General features: G+C 39.8%; 1 protein-coding gene across 3 annotated transcripts in view; it reads right to left on the bottom strand.

The window, feature by feature from the left end:
* The window catches only part of ELOVL2 (ELOVL fatty acid elongase 2), a 79,830-nt gene that overhangs the window by 23,993 nt on the left and 30,091 nt on the right, over positions 1–25,746 (bottom strand). For all 3 annotated transcript variants that reach the window (XM_017526674.2, XM_037737831.1, XM_017526672.2), the window contains 4 exons: positions 16,170–16,233; positions 10,807–10,994; positions 5,513–5,590; positions 700–871 (listed from right to left, as the gene is read on the bottom strand). In XM_017526674.2, coding sequence (XP_017382163.1) covers positions 700–871; positions 5,513–5,590; positions 10,807–10,994; positions 16,170–16,233 — 502 coding nt within the window. The remainder of the gene's footprint in view (positions 1–699; positions 872–5,512; positions 5,591–10,806; positions 10,995–16,169; positions 16,234–25,746) is intronic.

The following is a 25,746-nucleotide window of genomic DNA, read 5'->3' as shown; positions in this document are numbered from 1 at the left end:
AGTGAAACCTCATCTCTACTAAAAATACAAAAAATGAGCTGGGTGTGGTGGCAGGCACCTGTAATCCCAGCTACTCAGGAGGCTGAGGCAGGAGAATTGCTTGAACTCAGAAGGCAGAGGCTGCAGTGAGCCGAGATCACACCATTGCACTCAAGCCTGGGAAACAAGGGGGAAACTCCACCTCAAAAAAAAAAAATATGAATGAGTACACTGGGTTGTGATATAAAGTGTATTTCTTATTGTAACTCTCAGTTTTAAAAAATGGAAAATCTTGTAGGTCATTCGGGGATGTAACCTTAATTTTTCAGAATGTGAAAACAAGAAACCCTAAAAGCTGAAATGCCTCAATCTGTTTCACAGGGAAGTGGTGACTGTGGAAGGTGATGTATTTCCACAGGAGTCAAACAACACCTGGGATTGGAGTGAAGCAGCACCCGCTGGGGTATGTGCTTCTGACCATGGGACACAGGATGCATGGAAAAGAACACAGTTTAAGGTTCAGCTCAGATTTTGCCTGTATCAAAGACCAGACACTAGAATACACGGCCCCTGGCAGATACAGGTATCCTGCCATGGTGAGGCTGGCACTCTTGACCTCCCTTCATGCTCTTCTGATCTGCATGTGCTCAATACAAGACAGCACCAGCGGTCTCTGTAAGAGCCATTCCTCAAAATGGAAAAATTTACAAAATAACTTACTTTGTCCACAAGGTATCCAGTTCAAGACACACCACCAGATGTTAAACATAGAAGCATGATGATATACATGAAGAAAAGTAATCTGACTGTTTTTTTTCCGCAAAACAAAGAAAATTGTGTCCAGGAACTCTACTGATTTGGAGAAGTAGTACCACCAAAGCACCTTGGCTACCTATAGAGATTTGTAAAGAGGGGAAAAGGATGAGAGACGGGAACGTTGCCACCACTCAGCCTTCTGCGTGTTGCCTGCGCTTTCCTACGATTTCCTTCTCACTGCCGAAAAGGCAGCTCACCTGGTGTCCTTGTCTCCAGTTCCTCCTTATTTCAAGCAATCCACCCCACTCTAGTGAGAAACGAGTTATTTTTCCAGGACACACGTGAGATCAGGTTATTCCTCTGCACCTGCAGAGCCAAGTCCATGACTCCTGGCTTGAACCCAGGATCTCCTATGGGCTTGGCTGGCTGCTGTTCCCACCAGCCTCCTGCAAGCTCCCCACCATGGTGTCCTGTGCGCTGGGAGAGTGGCCTGCTTACTCCTCCTCCAGCAATAAAAACTCTTCTCCCTGCTCCCAGCACTCCTTCCCTTCCTCAGGTCTGGCATATTCTAGTCATCCTTTATTAATATTCCTCTTAAATGCCACCTTTTGTCTGGAAATTCCCAGCCCTTTCCTTTCTCAGGCTGAACTGCTGCTTCACTTGTATTCACATTGCTTTATGGCTCCATAATCAATAGCCATAATAGAATGTAGCCAGGGTTATGAATCTATCAATAGATTGCAAATCACTCAAAGGCAGAAACTGTCACTCTCATTAGCTCAGTTCCTAGCACTCAACAGGAGGTCATTATTGTTTGTTACATTAGATTATAATTTTCCTCTGCTCTTCTAAAGTACATGTTTTTTTTGTCTCTTAGACACGCTGTCCAAGGGCAGTCTATGACTACATCTTTTGTGTCTTTTCCTCAGATGACTGGATTAAAAATCGAGATGTCATTTACCCCTGCTAACAGTGGGAGGTCATGATAACCACATCCTTTCCCTCCTTAGGCCCTCAGTCAGTCTCATATACAGGGAGACACTTCTTTAGTTAAAGGCACTGTGTTTTTATCACTAACATTAAACCTAAGATATTTTTAAAGACATTACATAATAGGAACATTGGAGTTAAAATATCATGCTCTACTGTCTACTTCCCAAGAAGATCAGCATAAGGTGTGGTGGCAACCATCTTAATGTCTGATGGGATAATTAACCTTCAGAAATACTAAACTACAAATAAATAAAAACAACCTTTAGAGGACTGTATGGTATCCCAAAATGCATGGGTTTGTGGTAATGCATTAGAAATAAAAATGAATGCAGAGAAATCAAGATGTCTTACTTTATTTGTATTGCAGTTTTGAAGATGTTTTTAAAATGTCCATCTTGGACAGGCACGGTGGCTCATGCCTGTAATCCCAGTACTTTGGGAGGCCAAGGCAGGTGGATTACCTGAGGTCAAGAGCTCAAGACCAGCCTAGCTAACATGACGAAACCCTGTCTCTACTAAAAATACAAAAATTAGCTAGGTGTGGCGACGCACACTTGTAATCCTAGCTACTCAGGAAGCTGAGGCCAGAGACTCACTTGAACCCAGGAGGCAGAGTTGCAGTAAGCTGAGACTGTGCCATTGCACTTCAGCCTGGGCAACAAAAGTGAAACTCTGTCTCCAAAAAGAAAAGGTCCATCTTGATATTAAAGATTTTAGCTAAATGGTGTCTACTATCTGCCTTAATAATATGTAATGTTTAATTATAGAAAATTTCAAACATCCACTAATGCAGGGAGAATAAGTAAAATGAATACTCAGTATCCAATGCTAAACTTCAGAATTTTCAATATGATTCCAATCTAGTTTTTATCAATTCCATTTTCCACCATTTTGGGGAACAGGGGAGTAGGAAGTATAGAATATTGTAAGCAAACCCAAGGAATCATTTTATTTATAAATACTTCTGATAGGGAAACTTTTTAACATAAGCATGAAGTCATTATCTTGTCTAACAACATTAACAATTCCTTAGTATCTTCTAAGGGCCCAATCCACATTCAAATTTCTTTGTCTCAAAAATGTCCTTTTTTTGTCCTAGCCCCTGCCAAAATGTGTTTTTATAATTAGTTTAAATCAAGATCCAAACAAAGTCCATCTTCCATTGATTTGCAATGGTTTTTAAGTCTCTGCTAACCAATAACAGTTCTCTCTCTTTGCTCCTTTTTTTCATGTCTTTTAATTCTTAGAAAAACTAGATCCTTTATAAATAATTTCTAATATTACAGATTTATATGATTGTTTCTTAGTGTCATTTAACTCATTTCTCTACACATGCATTTTCTGTTACTGGCAATTAGATATACAGGCTTGATTAGATTCAGGTGTAATTTTTTTTTTGGTACTGATACTTCAGAGGGTTCTGTCTGCTTTCTACTGCCTCCCATCAGGAGGTACGTAATTTCTGGCTGTTCCACTGATATTGAGACTGAACCGTGAGTTCAGGTGTTGAGTCCAATCATTATGAAGTTTCTATTCAATTTTCACTGAATAGTTTTACCCTTCACAAATAACTGCTGTCAGATCCATGATATACCTTGGATGTCTGTCCCCTCCAAATCTCATGTTGAAATGTGATCCCCAATGTCAGAGGTGGGGCCTGGTGGGAGGTGTTTGGGACATGGTGGTAGATCCCTCATGAATGGCTTGGTGCCCTTCCTGAGGTGAGTTACTGCAAGATCTGATTGTTTAGGAGTCTGGGACCTCCCTATGCCTTGCTCCCTCTCTTGCCATGTGACATGCCTGCCCCCATCTTCACCTTCCACCATGTTTACAGGCTTCTTGAGGGCCTCATAAGAAGCAGATACCCGCACCATGCTTTCTGTACAGCCTGCAGAACCATGGGCCAAAATAAAACTCTATAAATTACCCACCTTCAGGTATTCCTTTATAGCAACGCAAAACAAACGAATACCATCCATTATTTCACTAGGAGTTGCAAAATGGTGATTTTCTAATTCTATTGTTAACTAAGCATTTTTCTTTTCTATAGAGAACTTTCCCTTTTCATCTATTTGAAAATTCACATATGAAAGGCAAGATAAATGTTTAATCTTTCCCTCTAATTTTTTTTTTCCTAAAATGAATTGGTGTTCTAACACCCTTCAAAAGGTAACAATGAGAGTTTTTTAAAGTGAGTATCATTTTAAATTCATGGTTTTTTTTACATATTTAATGCTTCAATTCATTCCAGTCAGTATTCTTTTCGATGTTCAACCTTCCCCATTTTTAGGCAGTGAGGTCCCTTCAGACAACTCCTGTCTTTTTGTGATGATCCTCATCCTGGATAGCTGCTTTGCTTTCTGTCATTGATGTCCTAGGTTCATCTTATAAACATTTCCTGCCCCAAACCAGGAAGAAACCCATTATCTAAGAAAGCTAATCCTTTCTGGAGAACATTATATTTAGAGAGTACAATCTAGGTGATCACTGCTCGTTGTACTGGGCTGTCATAGACTAGGCATTTCTGTAGACAGAGCTAAAAATTAAATGTTTAAAAAAGGATAGTTAATTCTGATATTTCCAACTTGGATCTATGATTAATGAGTTTTAGTTTAACTTTTTTATTGGTGTCTCTTTTTTTCCATGTTTCAAATCGTAGTGCCTACTGATATTAACATTATTATATAATGAATTTATCCCATAGTGTACTATAACAGTGTCAAAAAAGCAATACCAATGTTATTAACAATAACAAAAAATTACTGAATACTGTTAAGATATATCTCACTAGGGGCATTTCGTCAAAAAAACTGTTTTAAAGTCATTTGAAGTAATTCCTTGGGTGGTTACATCACCAACTTAATATATAGGTATATTCATTTATTTAAGTTTGTTTCCAACTTTTGGGGGGAGGCTGGCTTGCTTTCTTTTTAAATTTTGTTTTATAATTATGTAAAGCACTGAGGGGTTCCAAAATCAAATATAGCACAAGGTACAATCAGAGAATTCTGGCTTCCACTGTATCCCCTCTGCTCTGTTCCCTCCCCTCAAATAAAACACTTATTAGCTTTTAGTTTATCCTCTCATTGTTTCTTTTTAAAAATACAAGCAAATACACATACACATTCATATCATTTCTGGCACAAAGGGTGCTATCCTATAAACACAGTCTGCAAGTTGTTTTTGTTCACGTAACTATATCCTAGAGAATTCTGCAGCAGCATAGAGCTCTTCCTCACTCTACTTTGTAGAGGCATCAGCTACGTGGATGTGCTGTGGTTTATTCAGCCGGGCCCCTACAGACAGATAGTTGGAAATCATTTTTGTATCAAGCATTTGTTTATTTATTTATTTTTTTGAGACAGAGTCTCGCTCTGTCGCCCAAGCCAGAATGCAGTGGCGTGATTTCAGCTCACTGCAACCTCTGTCTTTCGGGTCCCGGTTCAAGCAATTCTCCTGCCTCAGCCTCCCTAGTAGCTGGGTTACAGGCATGTGCCATCATGCCCAGCTAATTTTTTATCTTTTTAGTAGAGATGGAGTTTCACCATATTGGCCAGGCTAGTCTCAAACTCCTGACCTCATGATCTGCCCGACCTGGCCTCCCAAAGTGCTGGGATTATAGGCATGAGCCATTGCACCCAGCCTGTAACCAAGCATTTCTATTAGAACAGGAACTCCTTTCTTATCTAATTCTAGCCTCTACCCCCTATCTGGAAGGAGAAAGCCTCCGCTCCTTGTCAGTGAGAACTGGTTATAGTTGGTTGATTTGCTTCTAGTGGCTCACCCGAATGTCAGCTTCCCCTGCGCTGGTAAGATCTTGACACTGTAAGTTGTAGCCTCCTTCCCAAGTGGAGAGAATGAGCTGCCAAGGAACGGAGAAAGAAAGAAAAACAAACATCAGCACAGGAATTTGGAAGCAGACTGAATTTCCCATTCATGTCTCTGGCATCTATTCAAGGTTTGAGTAGGAATTTCCCAGAATTTGAGTTTGTCTCAATCCTATCCTCAGATACCTATTATCAAGGGACTTAATTCCTGCTGTTGGGACTGAAATCAATGGCTACTTCCTTAATATATGTTACCTCTAACTATTTACATCGGTCAAAATAACAGATTTTAACTATCATTTGAGTCACAAAATTTTATGTAAGGAATTACCTATCCATGTTTCTACAAGCAAAATGTAGAATTAGTTGAAAACAACTGTGAGAAAACTACAGTAAAAATTTAATATTTTGTGTTGGTTTAGATATACTTAATCATCTCAATTTTAAATATATATATTGTCATTTTACAGATACAAAAACAGGGTTCAGTAAGGTTCTTAAGCCATTTTCTTCATTGCATTTATGCTACTTGGTAATCAAACAATTTAGTGATTAATGTCTATCTTCCCCATTGCTCCCCAAAACCAAAAAGCTCCAAAAGCTTTATGCCTCTGTTTTTGCTCATCTTTGTATCTACAGTTCCTTGCCCAGTACCTGCTATGTGGTAAGTGCTCAGTAAACATTTGATGAGTATATGATTTGCTCAAGATGACATGACAGCAAAGTGTTAGAAGGATGATTAAATTCAGACTTCCTAATTCATTGTTTAGTGTACTTTCCACATCATGAGAAAAGGAGCTTATTCTTTGTTGAAAATTCTATGAAAGAAGTTTTCCCCCTGTAAAAAGTTAAAATTCTAGGACATAAGGCATTTGGCATTGATTTGGATCAGGTATTACAGGCAAAAGGCCTACTATTTAATATTTTCTGCTGCCTTAGAGATATATAAAGGTATAGATTCATTAAAATACATATACACGGCTGAGAGGGTTTGGATGTTAACTAATTAAATGTTAGAGAGAAAGATTACTAAGTAACATTTGGAACATTTTAGAGCCTTTGCGAGACTTCTTCACTGTCCTGATATACCTCTCTTCTAACAGAAAACCTTTCTGTTAACATCATGCTAATTAAAGATTATCAACATCAATAAGTCCTGTGAAAGAAGAAAACCTTGGATTTTTGGATCTATTACAAATCTTCCCAGTATCTCCCAGGGGATTTATGCTCTTAGTTCTCAACTGGAAACCAGTGACAGCCTAGATGGGACCCAGAAATACTTTAATCTATATACAAACTTTGGTGTGTTGGTGCATTTTTCAAACTAAGGAAGCTGTTTAACTTTGTGTACAAGGAGTAATTAAAAACCTCTCTGGTCAGGTTGTGGTTCTGTAGCAAGAGGCTCCAATCTCTACTCTGCACATTAACAATAGTTACTCTGTAACTCCTGAGTGTGGAGAGGACAGGGCATATTCTCTGTTTCCCCATGATATTTAATGCTTTAGTCAGATTTATTCGGGCTGTCCCTATTCCTGTGGCATCTGTGCAAACCTGACAATTTAATAACTGAATAGGCAGCCATGCTAGAGAGGCTCTGTCTCACCCTGGACCATTCTTAATCTACAGAAGTCATCTAACCTATGTTTTGAAGAAAAGGAAGCCAGGCTGTCAAATAAGGTTAGCTGTAAGAAGGTGTGGACTAAATTACTCCAAAATATACTTAGAATCCACCACCTTCTCCCCATCTTCACCACCTTAATCCAAGATGCTAGCATTGTTGCCTGCAGTACTGCAGTGATCTAACTAGACTCTTTGCTAACATTCTTGCCAACTCACCCTCATAGTCCATTTTCTATGTAGCAGCTAGAGTGATCTATTTTAAAAGGGAGATAATATCACTCCCATCATTAAAATCCTCCAATAGCCTTCCATTACACTTAGAGTGCTAGCCAAATTCCTTCCAAGGCCCCAAAGTCATCTGCCATCTCTCTACCTCATCTTGAACCACTGATCCTCTGTCCACTGTATCATTCAGTCTCAACTCCAATGTCATTTTCTCAGAGTCTGCCCCATCACCAGCTCCTCACTCTTTCCCACAGGGCAAAGGCTGTGTTCTGGAATCTGAATCGAATCTGACAGCGTAGGAACTCAATACATATTTGTTGAAAGACCGTTAATTATTGCAGTGACTTTCCGGCTTACGCAAACATCTGCTGGTGCCTAACAAGTTAGCAAGGTTGAATCAGTCTGTCACCTGACTAGTGTCTATTAAACATACCCCCAGAGTGTCAAACAAAGACCTTTCGCCTGCTCTGAAAGAGGTCACAATCAAAGAGAGGAGGCTGCGTGGCAATCAATGGTAGTGATTTTGAACTAAAAGATACAAAGGGTAAAAGAAAGAGTGGGTAAGCAGTATGTAAAATCAGTGGTAGGCAGTGGGCTCACTGCAGTTATGTTCTTCCTAGAAAGACGACATTTACCTCATTGTTCAAAAACTAAACCATTGTTCTTGTTCCTGGTGATGGTGACTGCTGTTCAACTAGCACTTTACAATTCACAAAGCATTTTCACATTTACCAACTCCTGCTCTGTATGAGTCCACAAGCTCTTCAAGTGTAGAAGCTGTGCCTTGCCCATCTTATACCTTCAGGGCTTCACAGTGCCTAGTAAAAAAGTCATGAATCCTTACAAATCACTCAAGAGTTAGGTAGGATAAATGTTGTATCTCTGCTTTATAGATAAGTTACCTAAGGTTTGGAAAGCCTAAATAACTTCTCTAAAATTACACAGATAGATTTAACACTTAAACTTGTGCCTTCTAACTCCACTACACCAAAGCTCCATCCAAACAGGTACTAGAGCTACTGGTGTGGTTGGACATGTAGGCTGGCCCTTCTGCTGCAACTGTCAATTCTTTTTTTAATTTTTTAAAGTGTTACTTTAAGTTTTGGGATACATGTGCAGAATGTACAGGTTTGTTATGTAGGTATACGTGTGCCATAGTGGTTTGCTGTACCTATCAACCCATCATCTAGGTTTTAAGCCCCACAAGCATTAGTTTTTTCTCCTAATGCTATCCCTCCTCTTGCCTACCAACCTCCAACAGGCCCAGGTGTGTGATGTTCCCCTCCCTGTGTCCATGTGTTCTCATTGTTCAACTCCCACTTATGAGTGAGAACATGTGGCATTTGTTTTTCTGTTCCTGTGTAAGTTTGCTGAGAATGGTGGCTTCCAGCTTCATCTATGTCCCTGCAAAGGGCATGATCTCATTTTTTTATGGCTGCATAGTATTCCATGGTGTATGTGTGCCACATTTTCTTTATCCAGTCTATCATTGATGGGCGTGTGGGTTGGTTCCAAGTCTTTGCTCTTGTAAATAGTGTGCAGCTGTCACTTTTGGAAAACAATCCAAGAGTACCTTTCCTTCTGCTATATAGAGAAACTAACACCATAAATTACTATCTTGCTAATTCATCTGGTGAGCTAAAATTCAGCTAATAGAGAACCTAAAATAAAAATGGTCCTTTCAGTGTCAAGTAGATTAGTAAGCACCTATGTGATATGATTTTAAGAGTTGTTGGCCCAGCACAGTGGCTCATGCCTGTAATCCCAGCACTTTGGGAGGCTGAGGCAGGTGGATCACCTGAGGTCAGGAGTTTGAGACCAGCCTGACCAACATGGTGAAACTCCATCTCTACTAAATAAAACAAAAAATACAAAAATTAGCCAGCAATGGTGGCAGACACCTGTAATCCCAGCTACTCAGGAGGCTGAGGCAAGAGAATCACTTGAACCCAGGAGGTGGAGGTTGCAATGAGCTGAGATTGCGCCACTGCACTCCAGCCTGGGGGACACAGCAAGACTCCATCTCAAAAAAAAAAAAAGAAAAAAGTTGTCAGCATGGCATTTTGACCCCAAAATTCCATCTCCTGCACTGACTGATGCCTAAAATTCTGAGAGCTTCATTCCAGTCATTTATGGTAATGTTAATAGTTATTAACCATGATTAGAATGGTACATATTAGAATAATGCATAGAATAAACTCTCAAGAGTACCTTCATTTTAAAGCAATGATTTATTTTCTTTTAGAGTTCAAGATCACCAGATAGGCAGCTATATTTGTGCCATTATCAGCTGCTTATAGCTTGTATGAATGATTTTATCTATCCCCTAAAAAATGTTATGCTTTTGTTCTCTTTGTCCCTCTTTTTTTTTTTTTCTAGAGTAAGTTATTTAACACTTTTTTTCCCTTTCTATTATTACATTAAAACAACTTTTGGTTATACAGACACGGCAATCATCCTTGTTCCTTCTCCTGTAAAATGACCTTGATTTGGTGCTTGGTTTGGTTTGGAGGAATTGGGAGTACAGGATGTACGAAGAGCCACTAGAGCTGAGCTGAAACGTCAGCTCAGGCCCAACGCGTCAGTCCTGAGAAACAGCCACACCTCTATCAGTGTTCCAAAGACAAATGTAGTATTCTTTAAGGGAATATATATATTAGCATTTCAGTAAAACTAATGCATTTGATGTTTAAGTTAATTTTTAAAATCCTCTGTTAATCACTGTCTATTCTCAGGCAAATTATAACACTTTTCTAAGCCTCAGTATCATAATCTGTAAAAGGAGAAAATTGTAACATGATCTTTAAAGGCCCATTTGATCTACATTGTGATTCTAAATTATAATTAGACTAGGGACTAAAGATACAGGTCTAGGCCAGGCGCGGTGGCTCACGCCTGTAATCCCAGCACTTTGGGAGGCCAAGGCAGGAGCATCACCTGAGGTCAGGAGTTTGAGACCAGCCTGGGCAACATGGTGAAACCCCCACTGTACTAAAATTACAAAAATTAGCGGGGCATGGTGGTGAGTGCCTGTAATCCCAGCTATTCAGGAGACTGAGGCACAAGAATTGCTTGAACCCAGGAGGCAGAGATTGCAATGAACCGAGATTGCACCATTGCCCTCCAGCCTTGGTGATAGAGCAAGACTCTGTCCCCCCAAAAAAAAAAAAAAAGGGCAAAGAAAGAAAGAAATAAGTCTAAATTGGGATAAGAAATATTCAAGTTATAAACAAGGACTTCCAGGATTTTCGAAAAAAATAATCTCAAATGCTGAAATAAGTTCTTTAGGTCTTAAAGAACGTATTGATGGCAACCTTGCATAGTTCTGCCAGCCTAAATGTGATTGATTCTATTAATAAAAAGTGCTCATTTACTGGATTTCAGCTTCGGCTACGTAAACACTTACCTCTGCCAGCATGTACGCGGAGAGAAGTGTGATTCCAAGATTATACAAGGTGAGGATACCCCTGAGAGAAAGAGCAGGTCTGTTCTTCATATACTTGTTACCCAGCCATATTGACAGCAGATACATGACAGTAAGAAAAAAGGTAGGAAGGTAAGAGTCCAACATGAACCACCCTCTGACTCGAGAATCTGAAAAGAAACATATACAGTGAGGATCCTGAGGAGTGACGCTCCTGTTCAGTCATCAGTATTGTCATATACATTGCATTTGTACATACCAGCACAACAGGGAACAACCCCACATAGCATTAGGTAGGCTGGACTCGGGTTTAGAGTTAAGGCAAGAGGAAGCCAGTGGGGGCTGAATTGATAAAGGTTTCACGGAGCAAATAGGGCTTCGGCTGAACACTGAATGACGGGGACAATAAATTAAAAGTGCAAAGTAACAGTTCCTGAATGCCTATTTTGGAACAGTTACTGTATTTATTTACTCTATATAAAGTAAGTACTATTATGCCATTTTATGGATGGAAAAAAAAGTTCAGAAAGCTTTAGTAACTTTCAAAAGGCCACACCATAGTCAGCAGTAGAGTCAGGGTTTGAACCAGCACATCTGCCTCCCAGCCAGTGATACCTTGCAGTCGTCCTCCCATGGAGAAGATCGGAGCAGTCAGAGGAAAGAAGGCATATCAACATATCGACACTGTATCCCAATTCCTAAAACCTACACAGCTCCAAATTTGCCAAGGATCAGAAATGGAATGGCTTTAGAGTTCAGCTGATTCAGAGAAAGCAACAGGATGACAGTCCAGCAAGCCTGGAGGCTGCAGACAGCAGAGGCAAAGCCTGGGAACTGTCATTCAGAACTGACGACCCAGACCTGGCTACGAGACAGGATGGATACACGGCAGGGAGGCAAGCAGTTGAGTACACTAAGGCCCATTACACTGGAAAGTGAAAATGTAAAAGCCTAAATGAAACCCACATGATAGAGCTGCAATATAATTAGTAACGCCTGAAAATACTTGTAGACACAAAATGATTTTTGTTCTCTATTCTGCTCTTTCAGTTTAAATGATTTGGCCCAGAATTATAAAAATTGCATGCTGCCTTTAATCTCTACAAATGGAGTTGTAGTGAGCTGGTTTCATCAACAGGTGATGGCCTTTTCTTGAATGTTTTGTTTTCTCAGTCCCTCTTCCTGGTATGTCCTACCCTGTCTTCTCCAGCCTCTTGTTAAAACACCCACCCTACAGACAGTACCATTTCTACAAGGAAAGTGCCTTCTTGAGCTCTGACTGTCCCATCACTTATTACATAAATATCTCCCATTGGTGATAGAGATAAAAAGGTAAGAAAGCTCTTCCCAGCATTCATGTGACTACCAGATACCACCTTTCATACCGCAGGCTTGCAGTCACCTGTCGTAAGTCTGTGCTGTGTGTCACTTCCTAATGTCCATCTCCGTATCTGAAGCATACTCATCTTTTAATGCCCAGATAAAGGTCCTGACTTCTGAAGGAGACGTTTCCTACTGCATTTTCATATCTAAAGCTCCTCACGTGCAGAGCAAGATGATTATTATTGTGTAATTCACATATTATTATGGCTATGATGCTGTTACTGTAACATTTACTGAGCACTTATTCTGTGCCAGGCACTATTCTGAAGCCTTTTACATGTATTAACTTATTTGATTCTCAAAGCAATCTCATTATATAGGTGATAATATTATCCATTGTACACTTAAATTGAGCTGTAGAGGCCTAAAAAAGTTAAATTACTTGCACTAAACTTCTACACTACTTCTTGTTATGGTGTTGGTGGATTGAATTGTGTCCCCTACGAAGAGGCCTTCAAGTCTGAACTCCTGGTATCTGTGAATGTGACATTATTTGAAAATAGAGTCTTTGAAGATATAATGTAGCTAAGATGAGGTTATACTGGATTAGGGTGGGCCCTAAGCCAATGACTAGTGTCCTTATAAGAAGAAGAGGTCTGGATACAAGAAGACAAAGAGGAGAAGGCCATGTGAAGATGGAGGCAGAGACTGGAGTGATGCATCTACAAGCTAAGGAACACCAGAGACCACCACCAACCACCAGAAACTGAGGGGGGGGTCACAGTTCAGATTCTTCCCTAGAACATCAGAGGGAGCAAGGCCCTACTGACACCTTGATTTCAGACTGCTGGCCTCCAGAACTGTGAGAGAATACATTTCTCCTATTTAAGCCAGCCAGTTTGTGGTACTTTTTATGGCATCCTAGGAAACAAACACACTTGGTTTAGGACTTAATTGTTTTCCAGTAGTTTCAGATATGCTGGCTTTACCTCCCCAACTACAGCAAGTGCTCCAGGAGACAGCTATTAGGTCTTATATCTCTACTCTGCCCGACTCATACCTATTTAGTGCTGAGTTAAGAGGAAACATTGATTAAATGCATATCCATTGGCTGAGTCAAGCACATACTACAAACTAATACAGTACCTGATGTTTTTGTTTTTTGGTCAAAATGCTATAAATGTTTGCTACAGTTGTTAAGGACAATTGTAATTGTTTCAGCCAAAAGATGGGAACAAATGCTTGTAATAACCTTTCTTATCTTTGGGACTTGAGAAGTGTTAGCTCTTCCTCTGAGTCAGTATTTGCACACAACAATACACTTGATGGTACTAACATGGTGTAGGCAAAATCAGAAGAGGCTAGGAGACACCGAGAAGTTTATTAGGGGATGTGCCAGTCAGCATCAGCGTGTGAACCTTTTAGGAAGAAGAAAAGATTCCCGATGTCTTACATGCTAGCCACTTTGTCACTGTGGAGCTCATCTGATTTCACTGTCAACTGTCAATTTTACAATCTCCTTGCTACAAAGAAAAATCAACACAATGACCAATGCAGAGTAAACAACAGTAATCCTTTCATCAACTGATCCCATATCCACATAATTCCAGATCATGCCAATCTTACTGACAGCAAAGCTCCGTGTGAACTTGGCTTACACAGGTTGTTGTTTAACTGTCTAGTTGAAGTGTCAAATAGAAAACCATTGTCACCAACAAATCATAGTTCATCCTGGATCTTGCATGCCTAAGGGAGGCGATTCCGGGTCCTGCATGCCTAAGGGGAGGGGTTCCGGTTCCTGCCTGCCTAATGGAGGGGGTCCCGGGTCCTGTGTGCCTAACTAAGGGAGAGGGTCCCGGGTCCCGCATGCCTAACTAAGGGAAAGAGTCCCGGGTCCTGCAGGTCTAAGGGAGAGGGTCATGCTCTCTATACTGAGCTGTTCTCCCTTCACCCACTAGAACTGTAAGGATAGTAAAAGTAGGTTAGAAGATAAAGATATTCTGCCCTGCCTACCTCACAGAGTCATCAGGAGGATAAAATGGAAAAAGCAAAAACTATGTGTAAGGATTTTTTTAAAGCTATGTAAAATCAGTATCATTATTTTTAAAACTGTAGAGTCATTCATTTAGAACAGTTAATAGAGCCTATGGAGAAACTGGAGAAGAGCCTAAATACTCTCTAAGTGATTGTTTAAAGATCTTGAGAAACAGGAAAACCTCCCCATTCCCTGCTCTCTCACTCCCCCAGTAGGGCAGGAAAAAACTTGTAGAGAACTCAGGACTTTCCACAGTTCTGTGAGCCAGCAAGGCTCAAGTAAAATGAAACATTTTGTCTACAATTCATTCATTTATTTGCAAAACATACAGGGTCGAATATGTTCCCAGAACTGTAATCAACTCTGGAGATAAATTGTGAGTAAAACAGCCAGGGTTCCTGCCCTCCTGGGAGAAATCGCTCTTAGTAACTGAAGTATCTGAAGGAAGTTAACAAGGGTTGAAACAGAATGCTCAGGGACCCACAGCAGACCCCTGTGGATGCCTGAAACTGCAGACACCACCAAACCCTGTCTGTACCATGTTTTTTCTTATACATACAGACCTACGGAAAAGTTTAGTTTATAAATTAGGGATAGTGAGAGAATAATTATAACAATATACTATAATAAAAGTTATATGACTGTGGTCATCTCTCTGTCTGAAACTATCTTACTGTATCATGCTCACCTATTTTTGGAGCATGGTTGACCACAGGTAACTGGAACTACAGAAAGCGAAACTGCTAAGGGGGGACACTGTGCCTTAGAGAGGCAAAGCCCAACTGAAAAGGCAACATTTAAGCTGACATCTGAAGTACAAGGGGAACTGACTCATCTGGAGGGAGGGGTAGGAGACCCTTGGGAGGAATTCCAGGCTCAAGGAATAGCACGTAAAAGAATTTTACATATTTGCGGAATTAAAAGATGGTTTGAGCAGCTATATGAAAGCCAGTGAGGATGACGGACACTGAGTGAGTTGGAGAAGTCGCTGGGGTTAGACAGCCCAAGGGTGCGCAGTCCATGATATGAAGTTTGGTTTTCACCTGAGTGCAGTGGGATGACATTGATAAGTTTTAAGCTACGGTACACTACACAATATGACTTAGTCTTTAGAATATCATTTCAGCTGACGCTGAATAAATGGCTGGAAGGGGGCACAAGTAGAAGAGGGGAGACCCATTAGGAGGCCACTGCAGTAGAGTAAGTGACTGGTGAAGGAAGGATGAGGAAGTATCTAAGCTCATCCTATGGGCCCTGGGATTTTTTTTTTTTTTTTTTTTTGAGACAGAGTCTCGCTCTGTCACCCAGGCTGGAGTGCAATGGTGTGATCTCAGCTTAATGTAATCTCCACCTCCCAGGTTCAAGCAATTCTCCTGCCTCAGCCTCCCGAGTAGCCAGGATTACAAGTGCTCGTCACCACACCCAGCTAATTTTTATATTTTTAGTAGAGACGGGGTTTCACCATGTTGCTCAGGCTGGTCTCGAACTCCTAACCTCATGATCCGCCCGCCTCAGCCTCCCAAACTGCTGGGATTACAGGCAAGAGCCACTGTGCTCAGCCAGTGCACACATCTTTAAAGGGAATTTATCAAGGCATCTAAGGGCAGAAATGTCACATATGACTTTGCACATGAGGAAGGTGGAAGATGAATGGGCGGTGGAGAGGAAACAAGCAAGCAGCAGAGTTTAGAAGGAAAGTTACAACTCGACTTTGTAGCCAGACAGACACTGGGGGAAAGCATTGCATTTCATTCTGTCTCTGCTTCCTGTTCCCAGAACTTCTTTAATCCTGGGAGAGGCTGAGCAGGAGGAGAAATGGGATCTTCTGGACATTCTGGAAGGGTATCAAAGTTGAGGAAGTTAAGTTTCTAAATAGTAAGTACCTTACTATTTCCAAGACCCCAGAAATAACATAATCCCTTTCTATAAGTAAATGGTGTTATTCCTTATGTTCCTTCCACATTAAGTTCTCAAGTAGTTCACTGACCTCGCGGTCCAAACATATTGTCCAAAAAAGCATTGATTTCATCATCAAAGGCCTTTAGATGCTCCTAAAAAGAGAAAGAAAAAATGATTTAAGTGTTTTTTTTTTTTCTTTTTTTGAAACTCTCAAAACAAGCCACTACCAACAACATGTAATTGATAGTCTCCAAGGGACCCAGCTTCAAGGACTTTTGACGGCAAAGACTTAAGGAAAGAGGACCTATAAATGCATCCTTGCCTTTCATAAGCCTGTAAAGATTTGGAAGAAAACAATTCCTCTTATTTCCTTAAGCAAGAGGAGTCCTAGAGAACAGGCTTGGTGCATTTAAATATTGTAGGTTATTGACCTAAGTTCTACTTTACCTCTAAAATGCTTACAGGCAAAGCTGTTCCATAAGCAACTTCCCTTGTTACAATTAACAGTTGTGGGTAGGCAATACAGAACATCTATTTCCACAAATATATTAATAAATACAGTTTTTAAACAGAAATTCAGCTGAATTGTATTTTGTAAAACTGAATCTAAAACTTTGAAAAACTCATTTTTCAAGTAAGGAAACTGAGCACTACAGCTATTTTTTCTATTTATGTTTTGTTTTCAAACTATTTTTTACACATTAACATCTACTTATTATTACTGTAAATAGTGCCACTTGGGTACACCAGATTAATCAGTGACTTTAGGTGGAATTCAGGTGGGAGCTGGAATACTGCCAGCGTGGTCTGCTCCCACACTGCTCAAAATACCCGTTCAGTGTTCCCCAGCCCTGCCACAGAGGTCTGCAGCACCTCTTCAAGCAACCAGAGGGCAAGTCAGAACATTACCAGTATTTCCAGGAAAGGGATTTCTGCTAAGGATTTTGGGCCAGCGGGTTGGTCCCTGTGTGTGAGCTGAGCATGACAGCCTCGAGAAGCTGATGTGGAACACACATTACATTCAACAGCAACATCAAGAGCATCTCAGTCTCAAGAAACTTGTAAGTGCCAAAGCAGATGATTAATTTGCTGGCATCTGAAAAGAGGAGCTACACATTTGGTGCCTGGCACATATCACCTGGACCTATTCCTTATTTGTGACTCTGATCCTGAGAGAAATTTCAAGGAAACTTAATGTCTTTGGGAACTTGAGTAAGCTTGGGAAGGAGGATGAGGATTAAAGACTAACATTTACTGGCACCTACTATCGCTGGGCAGCATATTAGCAACTTTATTTTCATTATTTCATAATATCTTTATGAAAAATATCTGGGCTAAGCCAAGCCTGAAAATTTTAAACAGTATATTCTTCTTTGGTTTCTATGTAGGCCATCTCAAGAGTTCCCCAGATGTGAGGAAGGCCAGTTATCTGAGATCTCAGCGAGAAAATATGATCTGTGTTTCTTTAGAGTGGAGGCAGATCTGTCCAGAGGCCTCTCAGTCTTGAGCGAAGAATGTTCACCTCACAAATGTACTCACCATCATAACAAATGCCAGTGAAATTTCTTCTATTGCTGCACCCAAAAACAAATGTTTAAACCATTTCAGCTTGTTTGCTAAGGTTCAAAATCCACTTTCCAACATTTGTAGAGCTAAGAAAACTCTAGTTAAAGGTCACAAAGCCCATATTATTTCTATATTGCAAAATAAGTCACAGTGGAAGAAGAACAGAAACAACAGTAAAAGAAGACATGGAGAACAGAAAATGAAAGAGGCATTCCATTCCTTCATTTATTAATTTATTGATTCATTAACCAAGTATTTGAGGATTTTATATACGAGCACTGTTAAATGCTAAAAAACAAAGTCAAATGAGATGTGGTCCTCATCTTCACAGAATTTCTAGTTGAGAGAGAGTAATACACAAAAAAACTTAAAAAATTACAGTGCTAGTGTCTTAAATATTACAAGATGTGCCATAAAGGATAGGGAAACATACTTTAATTTAGATCACTTAAAAAGTGAAGGCTTCTAGGAAGAGATGATGCTGTGACTTTTGAAAGACTGGAGACATTTTCCAGATGGAGAATGAAAGATAGAACACATCAGAAAGAGAGATTAACCTCGATAAACACATTGAGGCATGACTCCCTTGGGAAATGTTTTAATGGCCAGAGTCTCTAGTGACCTATCTGACAGGCAGAGCCACAGCCAATGCTGGGAAAAGCAGAAACCTGATAAAAATTCTCTCTTTATTTCTGGGTTACTTAATATAGTTAGTAAGGAAGTAGTCTAAAAAGGCAAAGATGAGATGAGGTGACGTCAGGGGAACAAACCAAGGTTCACGCTGGAATAGTAAAACATAAGCATAAGCACAGAGAGGTTTGCAGGGTTAGTCAACTGGGGTCAGAGATAAGGAAGGCTAACTGGGCAGAGCTTGGGCTAGGAAGTGCTAGCTGCTCACTAGATTCTGTGTGTAAATGTCAAGTATCCTGGACAATGTCTGAAGACTAACACCAATTTAGCAGCAGAGGAAAAAACCAACAAACTCCATGCATTTCGCTGACAGTTTTGAACAGCATTCATGTACTTTGTCATACATATGAAGGAGAGGGAGACAGAGTAGTTGATTGAAAAGTGTATGCACAAATTGGGAAAGTGAGACACAGAAAGTGAAACAGCAAACAACGGAGAGGAGGGGGACACACAGAACTGCCACATGACAGAAGATACAGGAGTGAGGATGTCGGATGGGTTAAGATGGTTAGTAGAATTTGGGTGGATTAGAAGAGAACAGTACAGCCCTTGGGCCTAAATAGGATGCACTGTCCTGAGCTCCATGCTTTCAAGGCTCCCTTCTGGTCATCCTTTGGCCAAGTCCCTTCACAAAGAGAAAAAAAAAAAAAATCCTTTGAGCCAAGGGAACATGCTTACCTATGGCCACAACCTCCCCTCTCCAGAAGACATTTCAAGCTCCCCAAGCCACAGAATTCTCTGCCACATAATCCTGGATCCACTTCCAGAACAACTCCTTGCTGTTATAAGAAAGTCTGTGTTCAATGACTTGGAATTCAATTTGTGGCTGTGTAAAGCAAATATGAGAAGAATGGAAAGATTGGTAGCAAGGAGAGCCTAATTTAATTGTGGACCTCTGATTATTTACCACAGTTGGTAAAAAAGTAAAATAGTATAACCACTCTGCAAAACAGTAGTTTGGTAAAAACATAAACACACACCTACCATATGATCCAGTTTGCCATCCCCAGGTATTTACCGAAGAGAAAAGAAAACATATTCCTATGCAAAGACCTGAACTCAAATATTCATAGCAACTTTATCTGTAATTGCTAAAAAACAGAAACTCCCAAATGTCTATCAACAGGTGACAAATTGTGTATAGCTACACAGTAAATACTACTCAGCAATATAAAGGAATGAACAATTGATGTACGCATAACATGGATGGATCTTAAAATTATTCTGCATGAAAAAAGCTACGCAAAAATTACATACTGTAAGTTTCCATTTATTTGAAATTCTAGAAAATATAGTGACAAAGAGCAGATCAGCGGTTGCCTGGGGACTGCAGAAGAAGAGACCAGAATAGCCTTCAAAAATGAGGGCTACATAAGGACATATTCATATATGCCTAAGTGAGAGAATCTGTAGCCAGCAGAACTACACTACGTAGTATGCTAAAGATGTTCTTCATGCCAAAGGGAAATGACTCCATATGGAAAGTAGAATTTACAGAAAAGACTCAAGAGCACCAAAAATGGATCTATGTAATTGAAGGGCCATATTCTGAGCACCTTACAGTAAGCTGGCCTCCCCCACCTTATCACACCACCGTTACTGTCAGCAGCACCAGCACCAGCACCACCTCTAACGCTACGCCCATCGCCACCACCAGGCATCAGTGTGCCTAATACTCAGGGATGCCCTGGACCTGTCTCTTTTATTGGCAATAAAAACACCACTTGGAGGTAGTGGGGATCCACGTAAAGCAGACCCACTGGACTGACTTCTTATAGAAATCTGAGAGGGTCTTATTGGCTGTGGAATGTGCAGTGCCTAGTGCTGGCAGAGTGGCTCACCATACACTCCTGCCTTCTGTGGGTACCTCAGAAACAGGAGAGCCAAGAAAAGCATACTTCTTGGGCATACTTTTTTGCCACCCTGGTGCTGACTGGGACTTCCACCCATCCCTAACTCTATCAGCTGGAGGTCAACACAAACCAGAGCATCTCAAATGGGAGAGCATATCCCAGTTGGTGAGGGTGTAAGTCTGTGATCACTGCTTTATCCTCAACACCTTGATGGCCCAGGTTTTCTTCAGCAAAGGTGGTCCTGCAATCAGAATCACTGCCACCATGATTAAGGGCCATTCTACAGAAGCTGGGCAGGAAGCAAGGCAGAAATGAACCCCACCATAAAATTCTACCTGCACTTTCTCTTGTCTCTAAAGGATAGGACTCTCCATTCCATTTTATTTTTCTTTCCTTTCTTTCTTCTCTTCAATTTCCTTTCCCCCTCTATTTCCTTCTTCCCCTTCTCCCTTCCTTTTTTACTCATTCCTTCTTCTTTACCTTTCTTTTCAAATTTATGTTTTAGGCGCTTTTTGGTTTTTGGTATTTGTCTACCATGAGCATTGTTTTGTATAAAAAATCCAGTGATTCAAGCTCTTGATGTTTGCCCTGTTTGTTGATACAGTTTTCCAGAACATTTAAAAGACACATTTAGTGAGAACAGCTATTCCCTACCACCAACTCACTGATTTTTAAAATTAGCAAAAACCATTAAGATCACAAAACACACTGAAACATAGCATCCAAAAAGACTTTGTCTTTCCTTTTTTGAATGTATATTTCAGAGTAAACTAAATGTGAAGTATCCAATGACAAGTTAGGAAATGGGATCTGATCAGCTTAGTAAGGAACAGATTTTATACTAACCTGATACAATTCTAACAACCTTCGTCAAGGTCAGGCTGAGCTGTACAGAACTAAGGGAAGAGGAAGCCTCTCAGGGCCAAGGAAGACGACTAGAGTCACACAGTGAGTCCTCTCCATTGTTCCCATGGCTCAGGATGGCCTTCAAATGTTGAAACTTCTTTTGGCAGCTCCTGGGGGGATTATTCCCAACCAGTCTCTCATGTATTTGAAGAAACTAAATGTGTTCACCTTTGTGAATGAAACTAGGTTTAGAGGATGGATAAGACTGGACATATAAAATGCATAAAATTATTTGGCTGTCATGCAGCTGACTACACATTGTGTGTATCTGTGCACACTTTATACTGACACCCCTAAACTGCCTTTTAGGGGCCTGTCCACTCATCATCCCTACTTCCTGACTACTATTCTCTGGAGGAAGTAATGAGCTAAGTTAGAGGGTGAGCATAGGCAATGGGTAGAAAAATCTTTCATGTATGGGAACTTGTTATTATGTATCTTAGCAATATCATAAGGCTGAAACTGTCTACCTTAGGTTCTAAAGAATCTGAGGATCATTTCTTACATCTTAGAAAAGAGATGCAAATAAGCTTAACCTCATGGGGAGTAATACTGGCTACTGTTTATTAAACACTTACATGTGCCAAGCACCTGATACATACTTTCCATGGTTGTCACGATAGCTTCACAGGTTGGGTATCTTTCCCAATTTACGCATGTGGAAATTGAGACTGCAGACTCAAGAGTGGTGCTGTTAGGTGAGACTTGAACTGCAATGAATCAGTGTTTTTAAACCTTCAGACTGAAGGGTTTCAGAGCCTGGATAGCAAAGAACGATCTCCGCAGAGCTCATGCTCCTTTCTTGTGCAGTGGTATCTCAGGATACCACAAAGCCAATAGTGGGTAATTTTATTTGCATCCTGGGTAGCCCTGAGGCTACAGGATAGTCCCATTCAATCAAGGCATAAAAGGACTTGAAGAACAGAACTATTATTGCAGTTTGGTTATGCTCCACTTCCCACACATGGCTCTATATGTGTTTCATTCAGAGTCTGGCCAAATGTTAACTGCTTATGTATCTCCCCATCATCTCAAGGGCCTGATTGCCAAAGAAGAGGGAAGCATCTGCTTGTGGCATCCTGGCCTGTGGTGCAGTCACTCACCATCCCCTGACCTGCTCTATTTTTCCTTTACAGCAAGTATTACCCAGACTTTCACTGGCCAGTTAATTTGTGTATTGTCTGGGTCCTCCACTAAAATCTAAGCTCCAGTTAGCCCCAATTCCAAGAACAATGCCTGGCACGTAATGGGCACTTAATATTTATTGAATGAATTAATCAAAAACTCATTCTTCTGAACCTTTACAATACTCTCTTGACATCCATTTCATATACTTTGCATTCCTAGTTATATTTTCATACACGTGATCTAGTTTCCAGTGTGTTTTGAAAGATCCTTAACATTCTTAACTCCCAGTTAATTCTCAGAGTCAACTGGATTCATTTTTATTTTTCAAATTTCTTTTTGGAAGTTTTCTTCCAAAGAACAAGGAAAACAAATTGCCTATATATATTTAAAGTAGAATCAAATTTATTGTTTTGCAATTAAATAGAGTGAACTCTTTTATAAGTCTATATTAAGGGATCTTGGTGGTCTTATTTTCTCTGTAAAACATTTTTCTATTTAATCATCCTAGGAATTATCACATCACTACTTGTCAAGAATTCCAATCTATACTAAAAAATGTGAAAATGTAAAAATGGTATTGAGGGAAGGTGTTCTCTTTCCAGGTCGACAAGGGGGTGTAGTTTTAAGGGCAAGAACTTCCCAGCTCCATGATCCCTCCCATCTCTCTCCATCTGGGAGGTTTAACAGTCTCAGCTGGCGTGGGAAGAATCAAAAATCAATCACTCCAGCGGAAGTTCTAAAGAACTCCTTTCATTGGCCAGAGGTCTTGGAGAAGGTTGGGTTCCCTCCCATGTTAAAAGTCCCCTTCTTCCACACCCCTTTGGACTCCATGTTTGGATCCCCTTCCACACACACACACACACTCTCTCTCTCTCGGAAGTCTTCTCTCTTCTCCTGTTTTTCTCTCTCTCTAAATAACTTTTCTGCAACACTTCTTGGGTCTAGTATTTACTTTATGAGCTTACGGCACACCTGCCGTGGTCCCTAATTCCTGAGAGGGCAAGAGCCGAAGAACCTACAACATTATCTGGGGGACGCTGTGCCTCCCCAGCACCCCAAAACCCAGTTACAGTATTGCCTAGAAGGACAATGCAAGAGTCAAGCCACCACGATTGCCTCATCTTTTATTTTTCTCATTTCTTTACCAAACTATTGCATCGTGCTTCAAGAAGATACACAAAAAGTCTGGAAACACCATCTTTATGGACTTTTTAAAGCTTTCTTTGAACACAGTTCAGGGTTAAGAATTTTTCAGGTTCTTAAACTTTAATGCTCATCAGTCACCTGGGGATCGTGTTAAGGTACAGGTTCTCATTCGATTGGTCTAGATGGGCTTTGAGTTTGCATTTCTAACAATCTCCCAGGTGATACTGAAGCTGCTGGGCTAAAGGCCACATTCTGAGTAGCAACAATTAGACCATGCATGAGCTCTTGAAACTGGATTAGATTATAATTAAAGGACTGAATTTTTGATGTGTTTCTATTATAAAAATGCCAAGTCCTTGCTTACTTTCTACAAATCAAGTATTTCATTATGTATCTATTCGATGAAATCCAAACTTGTTTATACTTATTATATAACCATTAATTTCAAAGCATTTAGTAATGAGTGGGCTATACAAACACACTTAGATAGTATCCATGTTGCTCCAAACAGAAATAAAATCTCTGGTTTACTTGCATTTTACTTCATATTTGCTGTACCTGAATACAGTATTCTGAAAGTGGTCTGCTTACGGAAGAGTACAAAGAGGCTTGGGCCTTCTTAATTGGAATATTATACTTCTATTACATTATCATAAGATTACATTAAGACACTGCATCAGCTAGTCCTTGCCAATAAACATCACTAGGTTATTTTCATGTTAACTACTGTTGAAATCAAGTCTTGCCATTCTACACTTATATAGCACATTTTAAAAATTTAAATGTGATTTAAAAATTTTATCCCTATTGAATTTATCTTCATTTCAGCCTCATCATCACACGCCAACAGGTTAGTCCAAATTCCTAAATATAGACTTGTTTTCCCTCTGCATTTAGTATATTTTAAAATTTTGGCACCTTTATTCAAATTATTAATAAGTTACATAAACTAGATAAATAAAAGCCTCAAAGAATTTCTATAGTTCTATAAGCCTTAAAGAATGCTTTCCTCTAAGAAGTGAAATCAGATAACAGAAAGAACAAACTTTGCTTTCTGGAATTTGATTTAGAGAAATAAATTGTTTACAAACCCCAATCTACTTGGGTATGCATGTATGTACAAGTACATATAGTATACACATAGGACAAATGTCAAAGAGCACACATCAAAATGTTAACAGTGACTACTGCTGGACAGGCAAGAATGGTGGGCGGGAGGAGAAGGAAAAGGGAGGGACTAACTCTTTACTCTGTATATGTCTGTATCATTTTAGTTTAGGTTTTTTTTTTTGTTTTTTTTTTTTCTGGTAGAACACTTAAGATGAAGACCAAGAAATGATCATTGAATTTGGCAATGGGGAGGTCACTGATGACCTTGAGGACCTGTTTTGGTGGAGCAGTGGTAGGGAAGGGCTAACTGGAGAGGGCTTAAGAAAATAATAAACGAGGAAATGTAGACCTGAAATATAGATTAATTTTTATAAGGAATTATTTTTTTTATTTTTATTTTTTTAGAGGAGAACGAGAGAAAGAAAAATAAAAAAAAAGAAAAAGAATAAAGGAAAGGAAAAAGAGGAATAGGAAGAGGGAGAGAGAACAGGGGTGTTGCTTTATTGCCCGGGCTAGAATGCAGTCTAAAACTGGGTATGCCTGTAATTGTGTTTAATAATAGAGACATTAAAAAAAAAAAAAAGAGGGAAGGAAATAATTAACAAGCAGCCAACCAATATTTCACTTAAACCTGTAAATATGTGTGATGTAGTACTGATAAGAGTGTATATTTTGTGTATTTAAAGTGCAGAGTTCTATGAATGTTAATTAAATCTACTTGTTCTGGATCTGAGTTCAAGTCCTGGATATCGATGTTAACTTTCTGTCACATTGATCTGTCTAATATTGATGGTGAAGTCTCTCACTATTATTGTGTGGGAGTCTAAGTCTCTTTATAAGTCTTATGTATCTGGGTATTTCTGTATTGGGTGCATATATATTTAGGATCTTTAGCTCTTCTTGTTACATTTTATCTTTATGTAATATCCTTCTTTGCTTCTTTTGATCTTCGTTGCTTTGAAATCTATTTTATCAGCAAAAATTGCAACTCCTGCTATTTATTTATTTTTGCTCTCCATTTGACTGGTAAATTTTTCTCCATCCCTTTGAGTCTTTGTGTATCCTTGCATGTGAGATGGGTCTGGATGTAGCATACCAATGGGTCCTGGAGTTTTTTGCCTGTCTGTGTCTTTGGATTGGGGGATTTAGTCGATTTAAATTTAGAATTAATAACAATATATGTGTGTTTGATACTGCCATTTAATGTTAGCTGACTGTTTTGCCCATTAGTTGATGCAATTTCTTAATTATGTTGATGTTCTTTAT

Source organism: Cebus imitator, unplaced genomic scaffold, assembly GCF_001604975.1.
Source record: "Cebus imitator isolate Cc_AM_T3 unplaced genomic scaffold, Cebus_imitator-1.0 Scaffold43, whole genome shotgun sequence".
In the NCBI taxonomy this organism is placed as follows: domain Eukaryota; kingdom Metazoa; phylum Chordata; class Mammalia; order Primates; family Cebidae; genus Cebus; species Cebus imitator.
The sequence above is the reverse complement of the archived record's forward strand: the minus strand, read 5'-3'. Positions and strand labels throughout refer to the sequence as shown.